Source organism: Eleutherodactylus coqui, chromosome 8 (genome assembly GCF_035609145.1).
Source record: "Eleutherodactylus coqui strain aEleCoq1 chromosome 8, aEleCoq1.hap1, whole genome shotgun sequence".
NCBI lineage: Eukaryota > Metazoa > Chordata > Amphibia > Anura > Eleutherodactylidae > Eleutherodactylus > Eleutherodactylus coqui.
In genome coordinates, this window is record NC_089844.1 from 93,295,028 (window position 1) to 93,317,269 (window position 22,242).

At 41.6% G+C, this 22,242-nt stretch overlaps 1 protein-coding gene across 2 annotated transcripts in view; it reads left to right on the top strand.

Annotated features, from left to right (window-relative positions):
- The window catches only part of NBEAL1 (neurobeachin like 1), a 144,283-nt gene that overhangs the window by 41,706 nt on the left and 80,335 nt on the right, over window positions 1–22,242 (top strand). The window contains exons 3-13 of one of the 2 annotated variants that reach the window (XM_066576048.1): window positions 3,805–3,896; window positions 7,889–8,050; window positions 9,572–9,653; window positions 11,068–11,195; window positions 12,884–12,966; window positions 13,045–13,130; window positions 13,257–13,563; window positions 14,203–14,309; window positions 15,247–15,333; window positions 18,568–18,651; window positions 21,366–21,464. In XM_066576048.1, the coding sequence (XP_066432145.1) occupies window positions 3,805–3,896; window positions 7,889–8,050; window positions 9,572–9,653; window positions 11,068–11,195; window positions 12,884–12,966; window positions 13,045–13,130; window positions 13,257–13,563; window positions 14,203–14,309; window positions 15,247–15,333; window positions 18,568–18,651; window positions 21,366–21,464 (1,317 nt within the window). The remainder of the gene's footprint in view (window positions 1–3,804; window positions 3,897–7,888; window positions 8,051–9,571; window positions 9,654–11,067; window positions 11,196–12,883; window positions 12,967–13,044; window positions 13,131–13,256; window positions 13,564–14,202; window positions 14,310–15,246; window positions 15,334–18,567; window positions 18,652–21,365; window positions 21,465–22,242) is intronic. The other variant, XM_066576049.1, reaches the window with a different exon arrangement.

Genomic DNA, 22,242 nt, shown 5'->3' on the forward strand with positions numbered 1-22,242 from the left:
AATGAAGATCTGACTGAACTGCGTGTCGTACCCAGATAGGAAAGTGTTTGGACATCTTCACAGAATGTGGAAATGTGGGAGGAAAGATTTAGAAACAAAATATATGATTTATTTTGTAATTTAAGACTGTTCATGTTGGCCTCTTGGTTTATGTTAGAGATGGATGCGGGGGGGGGGGGGGGGGGATCTGAAGAGAAAGGCGAGCCGATATACGTTGTCTTTCTCTGCGGGGGGGGGGGGGGGGGGGGCTGGAAGAGCCAGAAGCAGGAACTGAGCTCCCGCCCCCTCTCTGCCCCTCTGCACTATTTGCAATGAAAGGAGGTGGGATGGGGACGGGGCTAAGGTCCGCGAATTAGCCCCACCCCTTCCCGCCTCTCCCTATTGCAAATAGTGCAGAGGGGCAGAGAGTAGGCGGGAGCTCAGTTCCTGCTCCTGGCTCTTCCATCCTCCCCCCCCCCCCCCCCCCCCCCCTGCAGATGAGGACGACGTATATCGACTCGGCGTGAAAGCCGAGCCGATATAGGTTCGTGTGAATCCACCCTGAGGTACATATAATGTGTTTGCATAACTTAATTTTTTTTTTTTTTGAGGGGGTGGGGGAATGGAGACATCCCACTCAACAGTACCCCAACCCCTCATCCCCACCCAAAATTCCGTAATTTCTTTTGGGCTATATTTTTATGGCGTTGACCATTAGGTAAAAATAGCAACTTTCTGGATCTGGATCAGCACAATTACTGTGATATCATCAAGTTTTTATATAGTTTTTTAAAACTACATTTACACAAAATAAAAAAAAATAGAGTGCGGCGATGCAGATTAAATTAAGATCCATAGTGGTTTTATTTTTCTGGTAACTGAGCTAAATGAGGTCTTGTTTTTTGCAGGAAGTCTTCAATTGGTACCATTTTGAGGTACATATGATTTTTGGATTGACCTTTTAAATGCAATTTTTTATTTTGTTTGTGGGCGCAGGAGGCAAAGAAAACAAGCAATTCTGGCATTACTTATTACTTACATTTTATTTTTATGGTGTTCACCATGTGTGCTAAACAACATATTTCCATTGTCTGGGTCGTTATGAATGTGGTATTACCAACTATGTGTTGCTTTTTCATTCCTTTTTTTTTGTATTCATTAAAAAGTTTTTTGGGGTGAAAAAATGTGTATATTTTTAAACTGGATTTTCTTCTTTAAAGGGGTTGTCTCGCGAAATCAAGTGGGGTTAAGTACTTCTGTATGGCCATATTAATGCACTTTGTAATGTACATCGTGCATTAAATATGAGCCATACAGAAGTTATTCACTTACCTGCTCCGTTGCTAGCTTACCCGTCGCCATGGTTCCATCTAATTTCGCTGGCGGCTTGCTTTTTTAGACGCGCTTGCGCAGTCCAGTCTGCTGCTCTGAGCACGAGCCGCTTCAGTGTGCTCGCCGCTACAGCTCTTCTGCGCATGCGCAGACGAGCTGTAACTTCTCGGGAGCGCGCTGGAGCGGCCATTCTGCTACCATCCTCTGTTAGAGGAAGGTGCAGAAACTTCAGCCGCCCAGCCGTGCCGCCCAGGTAAGTGATGGGTGACGGACTGACGGGGGTGACGAGTGACGGACTGCCGCTGTGGCCCCGGGGGCCTGCCGCTGTGGCCCCGGGGGCCTAGCTCGGGGGAGCCGGGGCCTAGCGCCGGTTACCTGCTGCCCGGCGGTGGGTGACTGTGGCCCAAGAGCGTGTGCCGTGGTTGGCGGCCGCGGTGGGTCCGGTCGGCGGCTGCGGGGCGTCTGGTTGTCAGGGAGACACAGCTGGTAGCGTCTCGGGAGCGCGCACGTCGGGCTACAGCAAGCGACGGGAAAGCGGCCATCTTGGGGAAACTTTTTATAAGTTGCTGGAACTGTAAGTAGAAACCGGCTAGAAAAGTCATTTACAGGGGGGCTTAGTAATGTATGCTTAATAAGGGGGACTGGGCAAAAAAAAAATTCCACTGCTTCCTCGAGACAACCCCTTTAAATTAAACTTTTATTGAGTTTTTTTAACCATGTTTTTTTTTTTTAGTCCCTCAAGGGGACTTGAAGATGCTGTTGTTCAATCGCTAGGATAATACACGGTTTTACTTATGTACTACTTCGTTCACACTACGAGGTGCTGATGGGCGACGGAAGGAGCCCCTTCCCCCTGTCATCTGCTTACATGTTGCAGTTGCTATTGAATCTGGCATGTAAGGTGTTAAACTGCCAGGACCTTAGGTTACTCTGCTCCTGGCGGTTAGAGCAGCAGCCTGGCTGTCAGTAGTTGGCTAAACATCCGCCTTTAAAAGCTGCATGTGCAGGTTTAACCCTTTCCAATCCACTGTCTGACGTCTAAAGACATTCTGATTGAAGGCTGTACAGCTCCGATGTCGGATGCAGGGTATTCTTACTGTAGATTACTGGCCGCTCTGTTGTCGGAGGCCTCTCCAGCATGTCACATACCGCAGTACTTGCTCTAGCCAGCAGTTGGCGCAACTGTATAATGGCAGAAAGAGAAAGCCCCCTAGGAAACCCTGAATCCAAAATTGGATTGCAAAGGGTTAAAGCTCTTTAGGAATGTTTGTAAAAAGGTGTGTTGGCCGTCACTATGGGGCTAAGAATAATGCTGTTATCTGGAAGGAGAAGAATGGCGTAAATACAGTTAACTTTAAAGAACACAAAAGCTAAATATATCAATTTTCAAGAAGGCCACTAGTACTAAAATGTAACTAAAATCTATATATCCTTTACACTACTTTTTAATAAGTGTGAACCGACCAAACCGACCAGTCCTGGAGTATCAGGTGTTCTGGATTATTGGATGGTCAAAGAAATGTAAATAGAACTCGTAAAGATTGAAAAAATTGACAGAGAAAGCAACGACTGACACGAATGCGGGTTTTGAATTGGATGAGTTTTCTTTTCCTTTATGCACAGGCTTCTGCTGCTCGTTAATCGGCTTGGATTTGATCAGAAGCCAGTGTAAAAACTTTAGGAGATCCTTGTGGAGGCTCTAGATAAGGCTGGGGGTCCGAGAGCCAATATAGCAGAACGGATGGAAAACCCAAAAGGAGCTAAATGTTTAATAAAAACAGATTGCAAAATTGTTGTTCTTCTATCCCATAATACAGATGCATCCAATGTAATCTTCTATTTTTCTCAGCGGGATCCTGGATGGTTTTAAATGTAACATTTTAGTAGTACGTATGGACACTGTTAGAATCATGAGTGCTAGTCCGCTTAGTTGGGGTCTATTCACACGGGTGATTTTTCACAACTGACTGCATATGGACGGCACATTGACCCATCATAGTCAATGGGGCTATATAGACTTTTTTATTTTATTTTTTGCTATACAGACCGTAAAGACTTTGCAGCGTGTCGTGTTCTAGACTCGTTTCTTGGACGATGCTCACCCATTCAAGTTTCGGAGTGCACAAAAAAGAAATTAATAAATAACCTACATGGAGGGACATCTGCGTGTGCTCGGTTTCTCACTGATTATTTCTAAGCAATGTTAGAAAAAAAATTGGGCCGTCTTTCTCTTTTACATTTTTTTTTTTCTTTTTATTATTGTTGCATGTGAGAGAAAAAAAAGGATGACACATAGAAGTTAAGTAGAAGCGCACATACAGTGCATAGAGATGTGGCGCGGACATACGGATAGATTCAATTCTGTTTGGTGACGGATCAAATTTCGCCATGCTTTCCTGAAAAAGCTCTGATTGGTGGTTGTTTTCTCCAAGCATCATCTGTTCTGAAGTTTTGGTTTCTGAAATGTTTTTCTTGAATATTTTTGTCTTACAGAAAGACCCGGACTATCTGCAGCTGTGGTTGGACAGTTTTGTTTCTAGTTATGAACAATTCCTAGATATTGACTTTGATGACCTACCAACCAGGTAAAACATAAATGTATCTGTTAGCATGCATGCTTATTCGGAAAGAGACGTGTTTTGGAAATTGAAGCATTTATCCATATAATGATTTAACATAATCAAAGGTCAAGTCCAGCTGATTGACAATAGGTGATGATGACAGCTTAGTTTCATCTCCTTCTCCCGCGGTGACCTTTGCTCATGTCACAAAGTATGGCTACAATATGATGTTATAGAAATCGCTAGGTTTCTGGCTTGGGCTTTTGCATCTAGTGATATTTTACGTGGTATGACCATTTTGGCCATAGTACAGGGTTAATGTGCAACTTGTGATGGTCACTGTCATTTTTTTAAGAAGACTGTAATTGCTATACGTCAACGTGACTGAACGTTTGCTTTCAGTATTTTATATAAAGCTATTTGAAGGCTATAGACACCTTTCCTCTGTTTTTATTGATAATTTGCTCTTTAAAAGCAAAATCAAGTAACCTTCCAAATCATTAAACGTTTTCTACCATGTTCCTACTGTAGAGTCTGTGTAACTCCTTTGCATAGCTGGTTGTGCTGCTGCTTCCAACATAGAGTCAGCAGCAAATAGATCTTGGTTGCTGTCAGATCAGCCTCTTCCTCTTTCTACTTTTCCTTTCCCTTCTCTCACTGTTGGAGACACCAGTGGGGAGGAGAAGGAAGACTGTTATATATATTAGGATAAAATAAGAGGTTGGGGAGGACCTAGAGTATGCAAAGGTAGAGATCGCACATTCAGATGCACTGCATCAGTGTTTGTGTCTGCTCAGAGGTACTCTACAGCAGCTGTATGTAGGAGTGTGAAGCACTACAGGAATGACGTGCTGATACCTGAGAGCAGCTGCATCCTGGACACTCGGCCCTCACATCCAGCATTCTCAGAGGGACACAAACACATGAAAAAAGTTTGTATCTAGGAGCAGATTATCAGGGGGTCTGAAAATGAAAGATTGCAACCAGAAACGTAGTACATCTTTTCAAAATCAAGGTAATCCCTAACATATAGAACCATCTTTTTTTTTTTTTTTGTCAAAGGTGTCCAAACAGGTCTAGTAGCACCATGCTTGAAAAATGGCATACTACATTTCTTCCATAGTCTGCTAGTTGCCTCTACAATATTTGCATAGCACGGCCATTAGCATTCAGTTGAAATGGCAGCCACACTACACAAATAGTGTAGCGGTGCTGAGCCACAACTTAATAACTCAGTGACGCAAGATGAGTTGGTGGTGATACATCTGTATGCATTTTTACAGCAGCCACTAAAAGTTCTTATGCTAGCTCTAAGGCCTCATGTCCATGGGCGGGTCAGATTCCACATGCGTCAGCCGAATCCGACCCTGCCTGCAGCTGGTGACCCTGCGTACCTGTCTGGGTCCGCACATGTGCAGTAGAGGGTTTTTTAATTTTTCAAACTCCTGCTTTCCCGCTGAACCTGTGGACCGTCTGCAATGTTGATTGCGGACGGGCCGCAGATCAGACGGCTTGCATTGACTTCTATGTAAGCTGTCCATGCGGGAACTGCAGCAAAATGGGGCATGATGTGATTATTTTAGACGCGAGCAGAAATTGCAATTGGTTTCTGCTCGAGGACATAAAGAATTGTTTTACCATAGCATGCTATGGAGGCTTATTGCTGCAGAATCCGGAGCGGAACACCCGCTCTAGATTCCGCAGCAACAATCCGCCCGTGGACATTGTGCCTTAGGCCGTCTGAGGTGCTCTAGACAGCTGGGCTTGGTCTCTAATGGCTAGAAGCAGAGCAACTAGTGACCCTGGCTGTTTAACACTTTACATGCCATGATCAATAACAAGGGAAGGGGGCTCCCCCTGTCATACAACGCACCCTGTGAGGCAATTGTAAGGTGCTGATGGGTTTCCATGGCAACAGGAGGTCTATCACTATAATCGTATTGGCCCAAAGAATGACGTTAACATATTGGTTATACTATAAGGTGAGGGCTATAAAAAGAAAATAGGACATCAGAATTGCTACTTTTTCCCGGAACTCGGAGTCGTGGAGTTGGTAGAAATGTACTGACTCAGACTCTGTCTTGTATTATATTATAATATATATAACATATATATATATATATATATATATATATATATATATATATACTATATAATATAATAATTTATTTCAATGCAGAATATTTCCTTTAATAGGAATTTAGGAGCATTTTGAAATTGTCCTATAAATGTTCGATTCATCTAAGCCCCTATTTATTAAACATTGATAACTAGGATGTGGAAAGAGCAATAGAAAATCTATTATTGTCTTTCCTCCCATTAGGCTGGGTTCCCATGGGGCAGAGATTCCAAGGAAATCTCAAGGTTTGGCTGTAGCAAAAAACCACAAGATTTCCACAGGATAAGCGCAGCTTCAAAATCCACGGCCGTGGGTTTTGAAGTGGCCTCGCCGCCTGCATCTCTGCGGCGGCCATCTCTTCCCATAGAGAGGAGAGAAGCTGCTGCGGAAAAAAAAGAAATGACATGCTGCGGCTTAATGTTCCGCGCCGCTTCGCTGGTTCCGCTCGGCTTTGCCGCGACAGATTCGCTGTCCTGTGCGGACGAGATTTTTGCATGGTTGGCTCAACCTGGGTTAAAAAGCGGTAGGCGGAATTGCCGGACAGTAATTCTGCATGAAATTTCCGTGGCAATTCCGTCCCATGTGAACCCAGCCTTAGACTAAGTAGCCTTATTCTGCTTCTTCAAGGCTTTTAGTTGAGATGAGTCTGTGCTGCATTATCTGCACATGCTCAGTAGTGAAGCTCCTCCTCTACAGACAGAGGAAGCCGGCGCTGGGCATTGGGCATGCCTGCCCTCATTTCAGAACTGCTATAAAAAACAGGAAGACCGTATTAAGGCAAGTAAAAGCATACCTAAACTTTGCATAAATCGGTAGTCCAGGGTTTGTTCCCTCCAGGGCTGTGGAGTCTGAGTTGGAAATCTGATTCTGATTGTGGGAAAATTAAGGAGTCAGAAGTTTGGCTTACCAACTCCACAGCCCTGTCTTTTTTCTTTTAGCAACTTGCCAAAAAAAATAATATAAAAAGCGATGAAGAAACTGCATGTACCCCACAATGTTACCAACTGAATCTGCAACTCATCCCGCAAAAAACAAGACCTCCCATAGCTCTGTTTTTGTAAAATTATTTTATTGTATAAGAATTGTATTGACCTGCAGAATAAAGGTAACCTGTCACTCTTATAGCGTTCAGTATACCAAGTTAAAAAAAAAACAAAACCTGAGCTAAAAATACTAATTTATTTTTTTCCTCACCCCCCCCCCCCCAAATGTCGAACTCTACATTAAACGTATCTCAAAGTGGTACCATTTATAAAAAAAAAAAGGCCTCATATGACTGTCAAGAAAAAATAAAAATGATATGATTCTTGGAATGCAACACTGAAAAAAGGTGTAATTGCCTGGTCATTAAGGCGCAGAATAGGCTGGTTAATAGGAGGTTAAGTATATTACATGGTTCTCTTTGTGTTCCTGTTATTGGGTTCACACAGGGCGGATTCCCGTCGGAAATCTCGCGGTTTGGCCGTAGCAAAAACTGCAAGATTTCCGCCGGGAGAACCGCCGCGGTTTAAGCCGCGGCGGCTTTGAAGCGGGCCGGCCGCTTGCTGTTCCGTTGCGGCCGGCGCTCCCATAGAGGAGAGCGTGGCCGCAGTGGAATGAAAAAAAGAATGGACATGCTGCATATTCTGAAACCGCGGCGGCCGCCGCCGCGGTTTCAGCCGGATTTCTGAGAAATCTCGTCCACATGGCTGGCTAATCCCGAGATTAGCGGCCGCGGGCGGTATTGCTGCGTGCGGATCTGCTGCGGCAAAACCGCAGCAAATCTGCCCTGTGTGAACCTATGGTTTTGTCTTACAAATACTGATCCAACACACTGACCAAAAGTGTGAGTAGAGTTCACATACGGGCCCATTGCCTTTTAGCTGTACTTTCATCTACTTCTCATTACTCTTTGCAGAGTCGATGATGAACCCCCAGGATTATCCATGCTTGAAGACCACATCTTACAAGTCCTTAGGCTCCAGCTGCTGTACTGCGTGCAGAAGACGGCGGACGGCCTGGAGGAGGAGCAGCAGGCTCTGTCACTACTACTTGTCAAATTCTTCATTATCATTTGCAGGTGCGTTAGTATTTACTATGCATTCACCAACGTCCTTGGTGGCTTTTTTTTTACTGCAATATAGTTATTAGATTTTTTTTCTTTTTGCTGTAATACAGGCCTATTATTCGCAAAATTCGCTGTTTCCTACAATAATTTGAGTGATCACCCCGTGTAAATGCGGTGCCATTTAGGTTTTCACTGTAGGTAGAAGCTGGCTTTCTGAATAAGCGGACTTCTCTAGCACTCGGCAATCAGCTGTTATGGGAGGAAATTCCAATGAATGGCTGACCACGTAAAGATGAGAGGGGCTGGACCCGCCAGAGTGGTTGCCGTTCTGAGTGGAGGACCTGCCTTTATGACATCATATTACTTATTAACTTTGCATGCCCATAAAGGTGAAAAGGTCAAAAGGAGAGCAATTTATGGAAATGGCAACTGTTGGCCTTTTTTCGGATCACAAATGTATTCAATATAGGAGGTGGGCTGAATGGATCATTATGTGGCCCCTTTCAGCTCTCTACAGTAACTTGCCACATTAAGGCTTCCTTTACACACTAGTTTTTGTTTGTGACTTTTTTTTGGAGTTACAGAAAATGCCATAATTTCCATGTGTTTTTAGAAGCTTTTCTTTTTTTCCTTATTGCATGTGTGGTTTTCCAGTCCAGTGGGAAGATGCTTGACAAAATGCCAGTCCTGAAGCCAGCTGTGTTTTGGGGGGAAAAATACTAGACTGACCCCAAAAAAAGCACAAAAATGAAGCAAAATGCCACAAAAGAAACACTGTTTATATTGCTTTTTATATTTCCATATTTTTATATTAACCACAAAAGTGTCAAACCCTCCTAAAGTAGCTTGCATCATTTGCATAGTGACCCATATTTGCCTCCCCCACCTACATTGTGGAAATGGGTGTCATATAAATCTCACAAGTGTATATTTATGCCCCCCATGTCATGCTAACATGCTCTTAAACTGCTCTCATAAAAATAAGTATATAAAAACGTATTATTTCTCAGCACACATCTTTTCATGGTGAACGGGGTCATTCAGTAAGATGACAAACATGCAATTTACTGACTTGGGCCCAATGCTCACGGGCGTATTTGCACTGCGGGATCCGGAGTGAGCGTTCGCCTCCGGATCCTGCAGCAAATACTGCCCATAGGACATGCTAAGCAAAATGCTTTTCCATGTCCATGAGCGGAAATCAACTGCGACTTCCACTGCGAGATCTCGCAGTCTGAATCCGACCAGGCCGTGTGCATTCGGCCTTAGCTATAAAGTCATCCCGCATGACTTTATAAACCTAACATTCCCCTCCCGATGAACATCTAACAGACATCCTGAATGTTGTGCGGTGTCAGATGGGAAGCATACTCTGACTACTGGAAGTTGGCTCCATTGTTCTGTTTGCAGTTGTGTCAGCTGTGTTGTCACCTGCCTTTTCCTCCTTTTACTGGAAAGGTTGTTTGCCTAACTGGGTTTATTATTTAATTTTCTATTCATATAAAACAATATTATCTAATGATCTGTTCTCAGGAATCTGTCCAACGTAGAGGAGATTGGATGCTGCTCGTACATTAACCATGTGATTACAATGACAACGCTCTATGTCCAGCAGGTAATCTGCTTTTAAGCTCTAATCTGTTGTTTTTGGCATTGATGATTGCAATCAATTTATCGTTCCTGCAAAAAGCAAAATCCTATTTCACCTATGTCGCTTCCTTGATTTGGCTAGTTGGCAAATATAAAAGGAAGCATCTTTGTAACCGCTTTGTTAATTTGCTCAGGTATAGGTAACCATTCACAAGCAGACTACCTGCTGCTGGCGGACCTTGGGGTTAGAGATTTATCTAAGGGTATATACAGAAGCAGCAAGTTAGTTGTAGAAACTTAAGCAACTGTCCTATTCTTACATATGGACTTGTAGAAATCTACATCCATTGTATAAAGGCAACGCCATTCAGATCTCTGGACTCAGTTTTTCATCCTCTCATGTCTAGTTTACGGTGATTCACCGGCTCCTCTCATGATCATGGAATGAGTAATTATTGTGACCTGAGATGCAAGGAGTGTGGAATATGTTAACAGCCCTATTAGACTGAGTTGTAAAAAGCATTTGACCTTTTTATTTTCCTAGATTTTATCACTAATGTGCCACATTATCACAAGTCAAGAAGCCATTTATTTGGGGCAAAGGGAACCTGAGCAGATAAACATAAGGCATGACAAACCTACAATAATAAGTAGCAAGCACTTAAAAGATATCTGCTGTAACGATCATTTAGACTCCCAGTGATTTTCAGAATGAAGGGATAAATAGACTCTGCTGAGAGCTGTGCCCTACTTGTTCCCATTACCAATTTTTGGTTTTCATATTTATGTGTCTCTATGACGTGTTTTGTTATTTTAGCTGTAAAATACAGGAAAAACAATCTGTAGTGCTGATCTTACAGGCAAAAATACAGAAACCATGAATGGATTCCAATAAAGTCCACTGCCACTATATTAGCCTAGCACTTGGACATTGGCTAAAATGGCTCAACCTTTGATAAATGTGGGATGAGGTAGTATAGAAAGTTGCTGCTAAGCTTTTAATATTACAATGATTAAGCTTTATTTATGTGTAACCAGAAAACCCTTTAATTGCAGGAAATGAAAGCTTGGATTTAATTGCTTATTTCCTTTTTTTTACAGGGAAGTAACAGATGTTTTTTTCTTTAATGTAAATATAAAATGTGTAGCCTTGCAGGATGGTATTGCTTCAGTATCGTAATTGCTGATGTAGTGAGATGAGTAAATCTGTTATTGTAAAGTCTGATATTGATCATCTATTTTTTAGCAGAGATATTTGCATTTTTAAGCCATTTTTGTAGAAGTGATCACTGGTTAGCCATATTAGTTGCCCTCTTTGAATTGGCTTCAGTCTCTTTGTTGATAGAACATGCTAAACTTTAGCAGCTGCTCCAAGTTTTCTTGACATACAGTAGATTTACTACTTCGCAATTCAGTAAACAGTGATAATTCTTTTGCAGCTTAAAAGTAAAACGAAGGAGAAAGAAGTCACCGACCAATCCCCTATAGAAGAATTTGTAAGACATGCGCTGGTGTTTTGTGAAAGCCTCTACGACCCGTATCGGAACTGGCGGAATATTGTGTCAGGGTACGTCTCATGAAGAATTCCAGAGCATTCCAATACTAACAGACATGAAAACCCACATTGAACATGTACAATTGTGTCATTGTATAGAAATCAAATATGTATTATCTTAACCCTTTCCAATCCACTGTCTGACGTCTGAAGACATTATGATTTAAGGCTGTACAGCTCTGATGTTGGAAGACATCCGTCGGGGTTCTCTTACTGTATATTGCCAGCCTCTCTGCCGTTGAAGCCTATCCAACGTGTCACCTCGTGCAGTACTGGCTTTAGCCAGCAGATAGCGCTGTTGTATAATGGCAGAAAAAGAATAAGCTCCCTAGGAAAACCAGGATACAATTTGGATTGGAAAGGGTTAATGTATATTCCGTGCCATAATTCTTGCTGGAGTACGTCAATTTGGTTTTAATCTTCTCTCTAAACACTGGGCACAAAATGTGTCTACCCCGTGTTTTCCCAATGGACGATACGCTTCCACAATATCAGCACTTTGTGAATATCCAATGATGGAGTACTCATTACTTTTCATATTGCCATTTTTTGTCATTTTCATCTTTCTTCACCATAGCAAACAGCATATCTTGTATTTTCCTAGTTTGTTTGGGGGATTTTGCACACTAGCAAAGCAGAGTTCTGGCCGCCTCCCTTTTCCCATATGATTCCATTATCAGAGTGTTAAGGTCCAAGGGTAGGCAGATGTTAGATATCCGTAATGATGAGATATCTGCCTGTCCTTGGTTGCTCCATAGTAAGGCTTCTTTTACACAGAGAGACAAATCATTTGCACCAGCGGATGATGACAGATGCAGCCTGTTTATAGAGACCGATAGATCATTTACAATTTTGTTTGGAATTGTGTTCGCAAATCATTAAATCGTTCCAGTGATTGTGTACAACTAAATGATCGCTGTTCACATGCAACAACATGCAAATGTTATTTTATGCCTTTATAGAATAATGGCCCATTTAGACACAGCGAGAATCGCTCAAAGCCGTCTTTTGAGCAGTTCTCTTTGTCTATATGCAGGGACATCGTGCAGTTTTCGTGCACAAGTCGTTGATCGCTGAATTCTAGCTTATTAGAATTGAGCGATCAGCTGTTATCAGCGGAGCAGGCTGTTATCACAGCTGGCTGCGCTCATAAGATTCTCTCTGCTAGTTTCTCGCTGTGAATTCACAGCAGGGACACTGGCAGTCAGAGTGGAGATGAATACAGCTGTTTGCTTATGCAAAACAACTGTATTGTTCTATTAGAGGTAGTGTCCCGCTCCGCTTGCATATTCTATAGTAGCTACTTAGCTACTATAAAGTATGCAAAGATGATCACTCAAAACTGTCACTCAGACAATCGTTTGAGCGAGTTCTGAGCGATCATCTTTAAGTGTAAATGGGGTCTAAGCCATGAACGAGAAGCGCTGTGGAATAAGTTGGCGCTATACAAGTAAAGATTATTTTATTATTATTAGAAGCAAACAAATTGGTTGGGTGTGTTTAGACTGCACAATTATTGTTCAAATTTGCACGGTTCAACAACTTTTTTTGAACGATGATCGTTCCGTGTAAAAGGACCCTAACTTATGACACCAGAAATGTTTATGACCAATCTGGAAATAAGTGTGTTGCTACTAACCTGGCGAATACTTTCAGAATGTCTTTCATACCTCCTAATAATGAATCGCATTGTCTTTCAGACGAACAATCAGTCCTGTGGAAAAAAGCAGACAGAAGTACAAAGCGGCTCCGCTAACCGTAGAATTCATTCCCTTTTTTTACCGTAAGTACTGATGTCGCACAGAGACTAAGAACTACATTGTCTTGTGTGATTCTTACGGATAATCTCTCTCTGTCTTAGAATGTTTCCAAGAAAGTGAGCATCTCAAAGAAAGTTTAAAATGTTGCCTATTACATCTGTTTGGAGCGGTTTTATCTGGTGGGCAAGTAAGTGGTCCCTCCCCATTATGTTGTATTACACATTTCACACTTTTATATATTCATGACGTTTGTTGCATCATTTTACAGCTTTGATCAGAATACAAGCAATTTAACTGTGTACCCCTTTTGTAGAAAAATGCTCTTCTGCTCATTTCCCCTGCCACCATGGAAGTCCTAATGCGTGTATTAGCGGACTGTGACACATGGGACGAACGTGACCCAGATGAAGTGAGTCGTAAAGCGGAGCTAACTCTGAAGTGTCTGACAGAGGTCGTGCATACCCTGTTAGTCAGTAGTTCTGACCAGCGGCAAGTGGAAATCAGCACTATTTTAGAGAATTACTTCAAGCTACTTAACTCTGACCACTCTGCATTACCGGGACTGAGAAGAACCAGGCAGTGGGAGAGCAGGTTCATCACTCTGCAGATTAAAATGCTAAGTAAGTTTTCCACTTGTTGGTATTTAGGAGCCTTGGCTGTTAAAAGGCTTCTTTGTATTCCACATTTATAACTGGTACATGTGTCACATTTGGTCTCCAAGTGCTGATTCTGGGAACTAAAGGTGTTGGTGAAATCAACATCGGATCAGTGGGGCTCCAACTCTTGTCAACCATGCTTGAATGGGCATCGACACGCCGAGTGCTGACTCTCATTATTTATGCAGCTCAGTACAGCACAGCTCTATACTTTTAGTAGGGGCTGTGCCTGGTATTACAACTCTGTCCCATTCACTTGAATGGGCTGAAACTGTAGTGAATTATAAGACCAGGCACAGCTGATTCTAAAGGTACAGAGCTGTTTGACAAGGTGCCAAAAGTTGAACCCCCACCGATTTTTGTATCCTAAAGATACGTTATCGGTTGTACAGTCCTGACAATTTCCTTTTAAAGTTGATTTCTACTAAAATTATCAAGGTCCTAGGGGTTAAAATATGGAACTTTTTTACAGATTTATTTGTTTTTTTGTCTTTTTTTTTTTTTTTTTTAAGAATTCCTGAATACAGCCTTTATCCCTAATTATGTCATTGCTTTATGTATTCATTTACTTTATTTTTATGTAATGCTTTATATTTCCTGTAGATTGTATGACTGCTATGTTAAACTGCAAAGACAGGCCAGTGCTGCAAGCAATCTTCCTAAATAGCAACTGCTTTGAGCACCTCATCAGGCTGCTTCAGAACTGCAGGGTAAGGCGGTTTTATTGGGTTTGGGTGGATTGTATAGAGAACCACTTGAAATGTGCAATATGCTTTATTAATGGAAATTTGACATCCGTGTTCTTGATCATGTAGTCTGTTAAATGATGTTCAAATGATTCAGCCATTCATATAATGCAAACGTAATTGCTGTAGCATGTTAATATGCATGCGTTCATTGCATCCATTCAGTGGTGTAACCATTCGTAGCCATTGTGTAGGACCGCAACCACTATGCATGACCCTAAAATTAACTCTGTTAACAAACCAGCAGCAATAACACATTGTGTCAAACCTTTAACGTCATTGTCATAAGTATTTAAGTATATGTTTTATAGTCCGGAATATGTATGGTGAAACAAGGAAAGGCCTCTAATCTCACATGTAAAAGTATTTAGTGAAAAAAAAATTGATGGAAGCAATTACTTTAAAATATTCAATTACTATAATTAGTAGTAATCGACTTCTTTTGAATGTAAATGTAATAATAGCAATATGTTTTAGTACTCAAGCACATATTTTGTTACCGTAGCACATCTGTGCTGTTTGTCATGGACATCTATAAATGCCTATAACTGTGAAAGCAGGGGCGTAACTATAGAGGATGCAGGGGATGCAGTTGCACCCGGGCCCAGGAGCCTTGGGGGGCCCATAAGGCCTCTCTTCTCCATATAGTAAGCCCAGTACTATGAATAAAGCATTATAGTTGGGGGCCCCGCTCCAGGTTTTGCATTGGGGCCCAGGAGCTTCACGTTACACCTCTGCATGAAAGACTTGTCCTGACAGCGTTAACATAAAATGAAATGATTCTGTGCATTGCACAGCTGGTAATCTGCATATTCGGGTATAGAGACCGATCCCTCGTTCTCCTTGGCTGCTGCTAACCTATAATCCACCTTTCTGCAATGTTCTTGTCTCCATCCTGCAGCTCTTGTTAAGCGCTAACACTAGAGGGGCAGACAAGAGTGAAAAAGACCTTGCCAACAAATTACTGACAGAAATGCATGAAAATCAGGTACACATAGCTGCCGACAATATAAGAATGGTCTGAAGCTGCTCAGAATAACATGGCCAGCACCTTACGCCAACCTACCATATGGGTTTTATTCAAATCACATCTGCATGTTAATATGGTGAATACATGATGAGGGGTTCCATCTGCATCCCTTTAGCAGATCTCTGCATTTATAGCATCTAATAACCCTGGACAATTGGCTGCTGTTGCCTGGGAAAGCTCTGCTGGCACCCATGTCTTTTGCATGGACGCTGCAGGGGAAATATAGCATTATACGGTGCCCATTGAAATGATTCTATGACCATCTAATAGTTGGTCACACCAAGTCTGTAAGTTGTCTGTGATGGCTCATAGAGGGGATACCTAGCATGGCACTCCTTCCATGACATTCATATATGCCAAAAAGGCTGATAGAAAAGGCTTGTTCTCCTGATATAGTAGCTCTTTTAAATAAATCTATTGGAGAACAGAATATCCTAGTCCTTGGACTGCAAAAATAGGAAGTAGTCATTGGTTGACACTTTAAAGGGGTTTGCTAGGAATTTTGAAAAAGTTTCTAACAGTAGAGAACTGGCTAAGAATAAAAAAATCACCCACTAAATGTCCCTCCTGTCCATTGCAGCCGCTTCATTACCGGAACATCCTGCATTAGTCGAGAGCTGCTCATCATCCACATGGCCACTACTGCCAGTCGCTGCTTTCAGCACTCATGAGTGTATGAAAAGTACGTGAAGCCAGTGATTGGCTGCAGCAGGTTTGTGAATGTTGTCTGGCACTTGACCGTTGCATGAGCTTCCAGGAGTGGAATGGTTGTACTGGATCGGGGGCCATTAATTGGTTAGTACTGCTTAGCGTTTACTCCTGGAAAACCCCTTTAAATGTGCGACGGTAGACCTGCTTTCTGTAACATGTATGTTGTCACATTTGTTTTATTTTTTTCTCCTTTAAAATGAGCTGCCAAAATTAGCCACAATATTTGGGTCAACAGCCATAAAATTGATTAAGGTTTCAGCCCCTCCTTAATCACAAGCTTTGGCTGAATATAACGGGTACATGTTAAGGTAGTCATGATCTCACTTTCTTCTACATAGATGATAGATTGAACTCGCGGTCTTAACATTTTGTTTTTAATCATGTTTCACTAAAAAAATCGTTGTAATGGAGAGATTTATGTAAAGGTGTTCTATTCACATATTGAACCTTAATACGTTACTTTATAGAGCCCTTTTAAGCTGAGCAGTAGTAATGTGCTGGCCGGGTTATTCTGCACTAGACCGTAGCAATAACAGTAATATACCTTCATAACAAACATAGTAGCTTCATTTTTAGCTGTTTCAGGGGATTGGTGTTCTGGGCTTCTGTGTATGTATGTATGTATGTATGTATGTATGTGCTTCTGTGTGTATAGTACGTTTACAGACTTGTAGAGTAAATGCTATATAGGATTTATCTCCCTCCTAGTATTTATAAACCACACATTACCTTTTTATTTGACACCAAGCTAATGTTATATGTAATTATGTCTGTTCTCACATCTTCCGTTTATCTGTTTTGGGCTTATTTCTTCAGTGCTGCTCTGTTGACTCTGAGACTTGGACTACTAAAATGACTATCCACTCGCTAGATACTGCGGTCTGACAGATCGGTAATTTCATGGCCAAAATACATCGTAATTTGCCCCTTTTCAAAAGTATAACTGTCTGCCGTGTTATCCTCATGTCAGAACATATTTAACACAAATCCATTCATATATTTATCTTGGTTGCAGCTTTCTGTGGCCTTGGCAAAGCAGCATCATATGTGCTGTACAAATTCTGGGAATAGATTATGAGAACATACTTTAATGTTCTATGTATTCCTAATAAAATACTACGTTGTCAACAACTATAATGGGAACATCACTATTTTTTAGAAGGCAATGCAACTTATTTAAAGGGGTTCCTCACTACTTTGTACTTCCTGGTTTCAGCTGACCAGGACATGTGACTACTGACTACGTTGTATAGTCACTGATTACAAGCCGCACATGGCAACAGCTTTGGTTGGCGTCAGTGGGAGATCATTTTATCATATATAAAATGTATAATATATTTTTTTGTCATTTTTACTTGTTTCTGTAACTATTTTTTTTTAACAACTATGTCACCCATCTCATCATATAAGACCTCTGGGGGTCATTTTCATTGTCCTTTTTTTATCCTTTTCAGCTGTAGCTATGGCATCTTTAGGAGTCCCAGTTACAGGGAAAAACATCCCCCTATGTTGACAGACTAACAGAGCTGATCGGAGTCTGCTAAGACACTTCCACTTACTCCCTTCACTATATAATGCTCATTGAGTGCTATGTAGCCTGCAAGAGAGCGGACAGAAGCGGTTAAAAAATGCTTCTGCCTTCTCCCAAGAGTCCTCTGCTAACTAACAGCTGGCTACTCGACCTGCTTCTTCTTGATTGCAGGAGCTTTAATCATGTGCCATATTTTTGCTGTTGACCAGTATTAAGGCCCAGGACCAAGCACTGTAAATTTACTGTGCTTGCTCCTTAAAGGGGCTAAAACATAACCTTTATTTCATGTATTAAAACCAGAAACTGTATTAAACCCCAAAAGACCCAATACACTAACTTCAGATAGTTTATAGAGCACCCGTCCCTAGGAGGGCGACCCTGTCTGCATCCTAACCTTAACTGTCCCTATTAAACCTTATTTAGGTGGAAGGCCACGGGTAAATAAAGGATTTTATCAGCCACAATTGAATCTGATGCCCGTTGAAGTGAAATATCTAATATTTCCATCAAGACTATAATACCAATGACACTACTATGTATAGGGTTTCCCAATTGATGTCTAAAATCTACATCAATCACAGGACAGTAATTGGGAGCAAGCTTTTGTATGAACACTCGCTTGGCCAATTACCTTATCTTTCCGTGTAAACGGGCCTTTAACGTACAGCTGCTGGTAGCTTTATATCTGAAATGCTATTGCTTCCACTTTCTTCACAGCAGTGAGTGTGTGTACTTCTCTTCATTCTTATCTTTGCTTTACAGGTTATTAGACGTACTGGTGGTGGGATTGTATTGGTATTGAAGCACTGTAGTATCGCATTGAATAAAGCGCTAATATTTTGTTATAAACTCTTTATTTTAATTAACTGCAACTAGAAAATCCAGATGTGTCCAAGACGAAAAAAGAATTACAATTGTGTTCAGTTGTTCCCGTCTTTCTACTCTCTTAGGTTTTTCAGGAGCAGTTAGACTCTTTGGTCGTCTCTACAATTAAAACACTTACAGCTGTGAAACACAAATCGCCTGGAGCGAAGGTAAAAGATGATCAGCGGTCAGATCTGTTTCCAGTTTTTCAAATTTGTCAATTTGTTCTCCGTTGTAAAATCAGTGTAACTGTCATGGTATAGTCGGTAATGTGTATTCCAGGGTCAGGACTGCAAGGCTCTGTCAACTTAGGCCTCAGGTCCGCAGGGAAAATCAGGCTTGCGCAAATTTCTTCTGCAGATTTCTACTGCGGATGCACTATAATTGCCTTTTTTTCATGCGGGAGATCCATTGAGATAGAGCTCCCACACTCGTGATCCGCATTAAAATGCAGCATGCCGCGTTTGTTTCTTGCGAGTGAAATCCGCAAATCACTTAAAATACCATCCACGGCTATTTAATTAACCGCGGATGGTCAGTGCATTCCTATGGGATGCAGATTTGCTATTGCTAAATATAATTCCCCCGTGGACATGAGCCCTTTTAGTTAAGTTGGCTAAGTAAAGTTGTAAAATAGTTTTCCCCCAATTATAGATTTATTGTAGTCTGAAGAAACGTTCTGGTTAGAATTATTCATTTATCCAGATACTATTTACAAGTCTGGTGATGTGGAGTTTATTTATTTGTCACAGTTTTTGTCTTGATTTTCAGAAAGAATCAAAACTGGTGCATTTTTCATGCTATTTATAAAAAAGACATGCAAATAAAATTCTGACGCTTTGCACATAGAGTCCTTTTGGAGTTTTTATCTCATTCCACAGTTTTTTGGATCAATGCAAAACTACAATATTTGTAACAAAATAAATTTATAACAGTTTTGACGGGTTAATACAGCCTCTCACACCGTAGTTTTTGTACAGGAATTAGCACTGTACAACGCTCCCATTTATTTCAATGGGGCTGCTCACACAGGTGTCAAAACGCTGCACTTTGACAGCTATGCATGTTCTATTGTTGGCCATTTTTTTTTAGCTGTGCGTCGCCCATTGAAATGAATGGGCAGCGGTTTCAGTGCTGCTGAAAACGTGGCACAACTCGGCACCATGTTTTTGCCTCCAGCAAAAGTTTGCTCTGATTGGCTGAGCCCACGCTCGAGGAACCGATCAGAGCAATCTCTTGCTGGAGGCGGGTTCTTCAAACTTTGTCACTAACAAAAGATGCTCTGTCGGCGATGACAAGTGCCCGGAAGCCTGCCCGGAGCTGTGCTGAAAACGCAGCCAAAACGTTGTCAAAAATGCATGACACGCTGCTGAAACTGCACTAAACGAAATGTTGAAAAATGCTGCGTTTCTGCAAACGTCTGTGTGAGGGAGGCCTTGGGCTGGATTCGCACCAACACTCTTAATTTCTGTTCGGTTCAGCAATAGGCGCCATACAGCAAAATGAACTGTGGTGCAAGATCCAGCATATGATGGGCAAGAACATATACCCTGCTGGAAAATGCCTCTTGGAAGCTGCCATGAGAGGAACACATGTGGCTGCAGGATGTCCAGAACATATCGCTGAGCTGTCATTGTCCTTAATACCACTACTGGGTGGGACCGACTGTTGTATGTGATGGCCTCCAGACCATCACACCAGCAGTGGGAGCAGAACTTAAAATTATAGTTTGTTTTTCATCTACTTCATTGTGCAGAAGCAATAGTTGGAAATGCAGGGAAAGTGGTGTGTTGACCATAGCAACCAATCGTATCGCAGCTTTTAATTTCATATTGTGCTTTAAAAAATGACAATTTCCGTAACTCCCCCAATATGTAGCTAGAGTCATCCATTTAATCCATTTCCTAAATCTTTATCCCTCTCCTTCTCCACCTCCCCCCTCCTACTAGCAGATAATGAGAAATGAAAATGAGTACATGTATGATGACAGTTGGGAAGAAAGGGTGGGTTAAAGATGGCTTTTCTTACAGTGCCTAGACACACACATGTTTATGGTTACTAGGAGGAGAATTTTTTCCCCCCTGCCAAATCTTTAGAACACAGTTTCCGCAAATGTTTTCCATTCGCTGATTTCCAGGCTTAGTGTCCCCAGCCTTTTAACAATAACAATTTTGCTACTGAGTGAATAAAATCTGCCTGCTGACGAGGCTCTACTGACTTTCCCCTTCAGTCCTGAGATAACTGATTTGAGGTCAGGAGATCATTATCAATTAAATTAGTTGAAACTCAGTCTTTATATACAGACACATGTAGCGACCACACGTAGCTGTTTATGTGCAAAAACTTGTCAATATTAACACCATTGTTTGAAATCCGTGCCAATGTGCAGTATAAGCCCTGGTCAGCTCAGTGTTCCTCCAGCGTGCATCTGTATCCTGAATGTACAGTCTTTGATTGTTGGTACTGTGTATAAAAAAGTGATAGCTGCTCTTATCATAAATCCAGTTAAGCTTTTAAGGGGTTGTTTAGCATCTTATAAAACCTAATGAACTGTACATTATACTTCGGGAATACAGCATGTGAAATGCATTGTTATCCTTGGGCTTTTCCAGTATTTGACTTTATATAGGCCTATCCATATATGAGATATATATGGTCAGAAGTCCAGCACCCCCGTGATCAGCAGAACAAAGGGGCCATACAGGAGCTCTACAGCCCCTTCTGAGCCTTTTGTTCTGTTTGGTGGAGGTCCCAGAGATGATACCAGTCTATGGTGTATGCACGCTGAATTACTTAATACCCGGCTACAGTTTTGACTACTTGGTGTTATACGTTAATTGTAATTTGTGTATATATTATACAATTTAATTTTTAATATATTTAGGAAGTATTTAAAGAAAGAATTGGCTATACTCATTTGCTTGAGGTGTTGAAATCCCTAGGCCAACCGTCACGGATGTTACTTGAAGAACTTCTTAATATGGTAAAGTTTTAATGTGTTTTAATTTTTGTTAGTTACTTTTAAGTATGTAACTATTTTCTTGGAGCCATAAGGCTGTATGTGTACTTGAAGGAAGAGCACCGTATTGTTACCTTGTCTGCTCCACCTCAGACTCCAATTGATACTATTTCATCTCCCCTTTTTGACCATAAAGTAAATTTTCACAGCATGAGGGCAGATTCTGCACCCCTGTTGTATTTTCTTTAATTTGATGCAATGTCACTGAATTGTGAAGAGCAAAATCCCGTGTATTATGTAGCTGCTGTAGAAAATCTAAACAGATGTGTTGTGTTTGCCCAGCAAATACCCACAGGCTTCCTTCGCGTTAGTAGTTTGTCCAGTTAATCAAGCTTAATAACTACGTAAATGAAAAGTTCTACAATATCCTTAGGGCCAATTCATACTCCAGTATTTTGTTTCTGTTTAGCTGTTCTGTTGTGGGAGCAGCTAAACTGAAAGATAATTGAAAATTGAAGCAAATGGATAGCTTTCCTCTTGCTTCCGCTTTCCATTGACAGCAATGTTTAATCCGTTAAGGACTAAGCTTGGTAAATATACGGCACTTCGTCCTGGGCTTTAAGCCCCACGGATAGCAGATGTACAGTGCGGGATTAAAGCCTCGACTCCTGCAATCAAGCAAGAGCAGGTCGGATTCTCAGCTATCAGGCACAACAGAGGACCCGCAGAACAAGGGATTTTAGCAGCATCTGCCTTCTCCTTTGCTGGCTACATAGCACTCAATGAGCTATACGTACTAAAA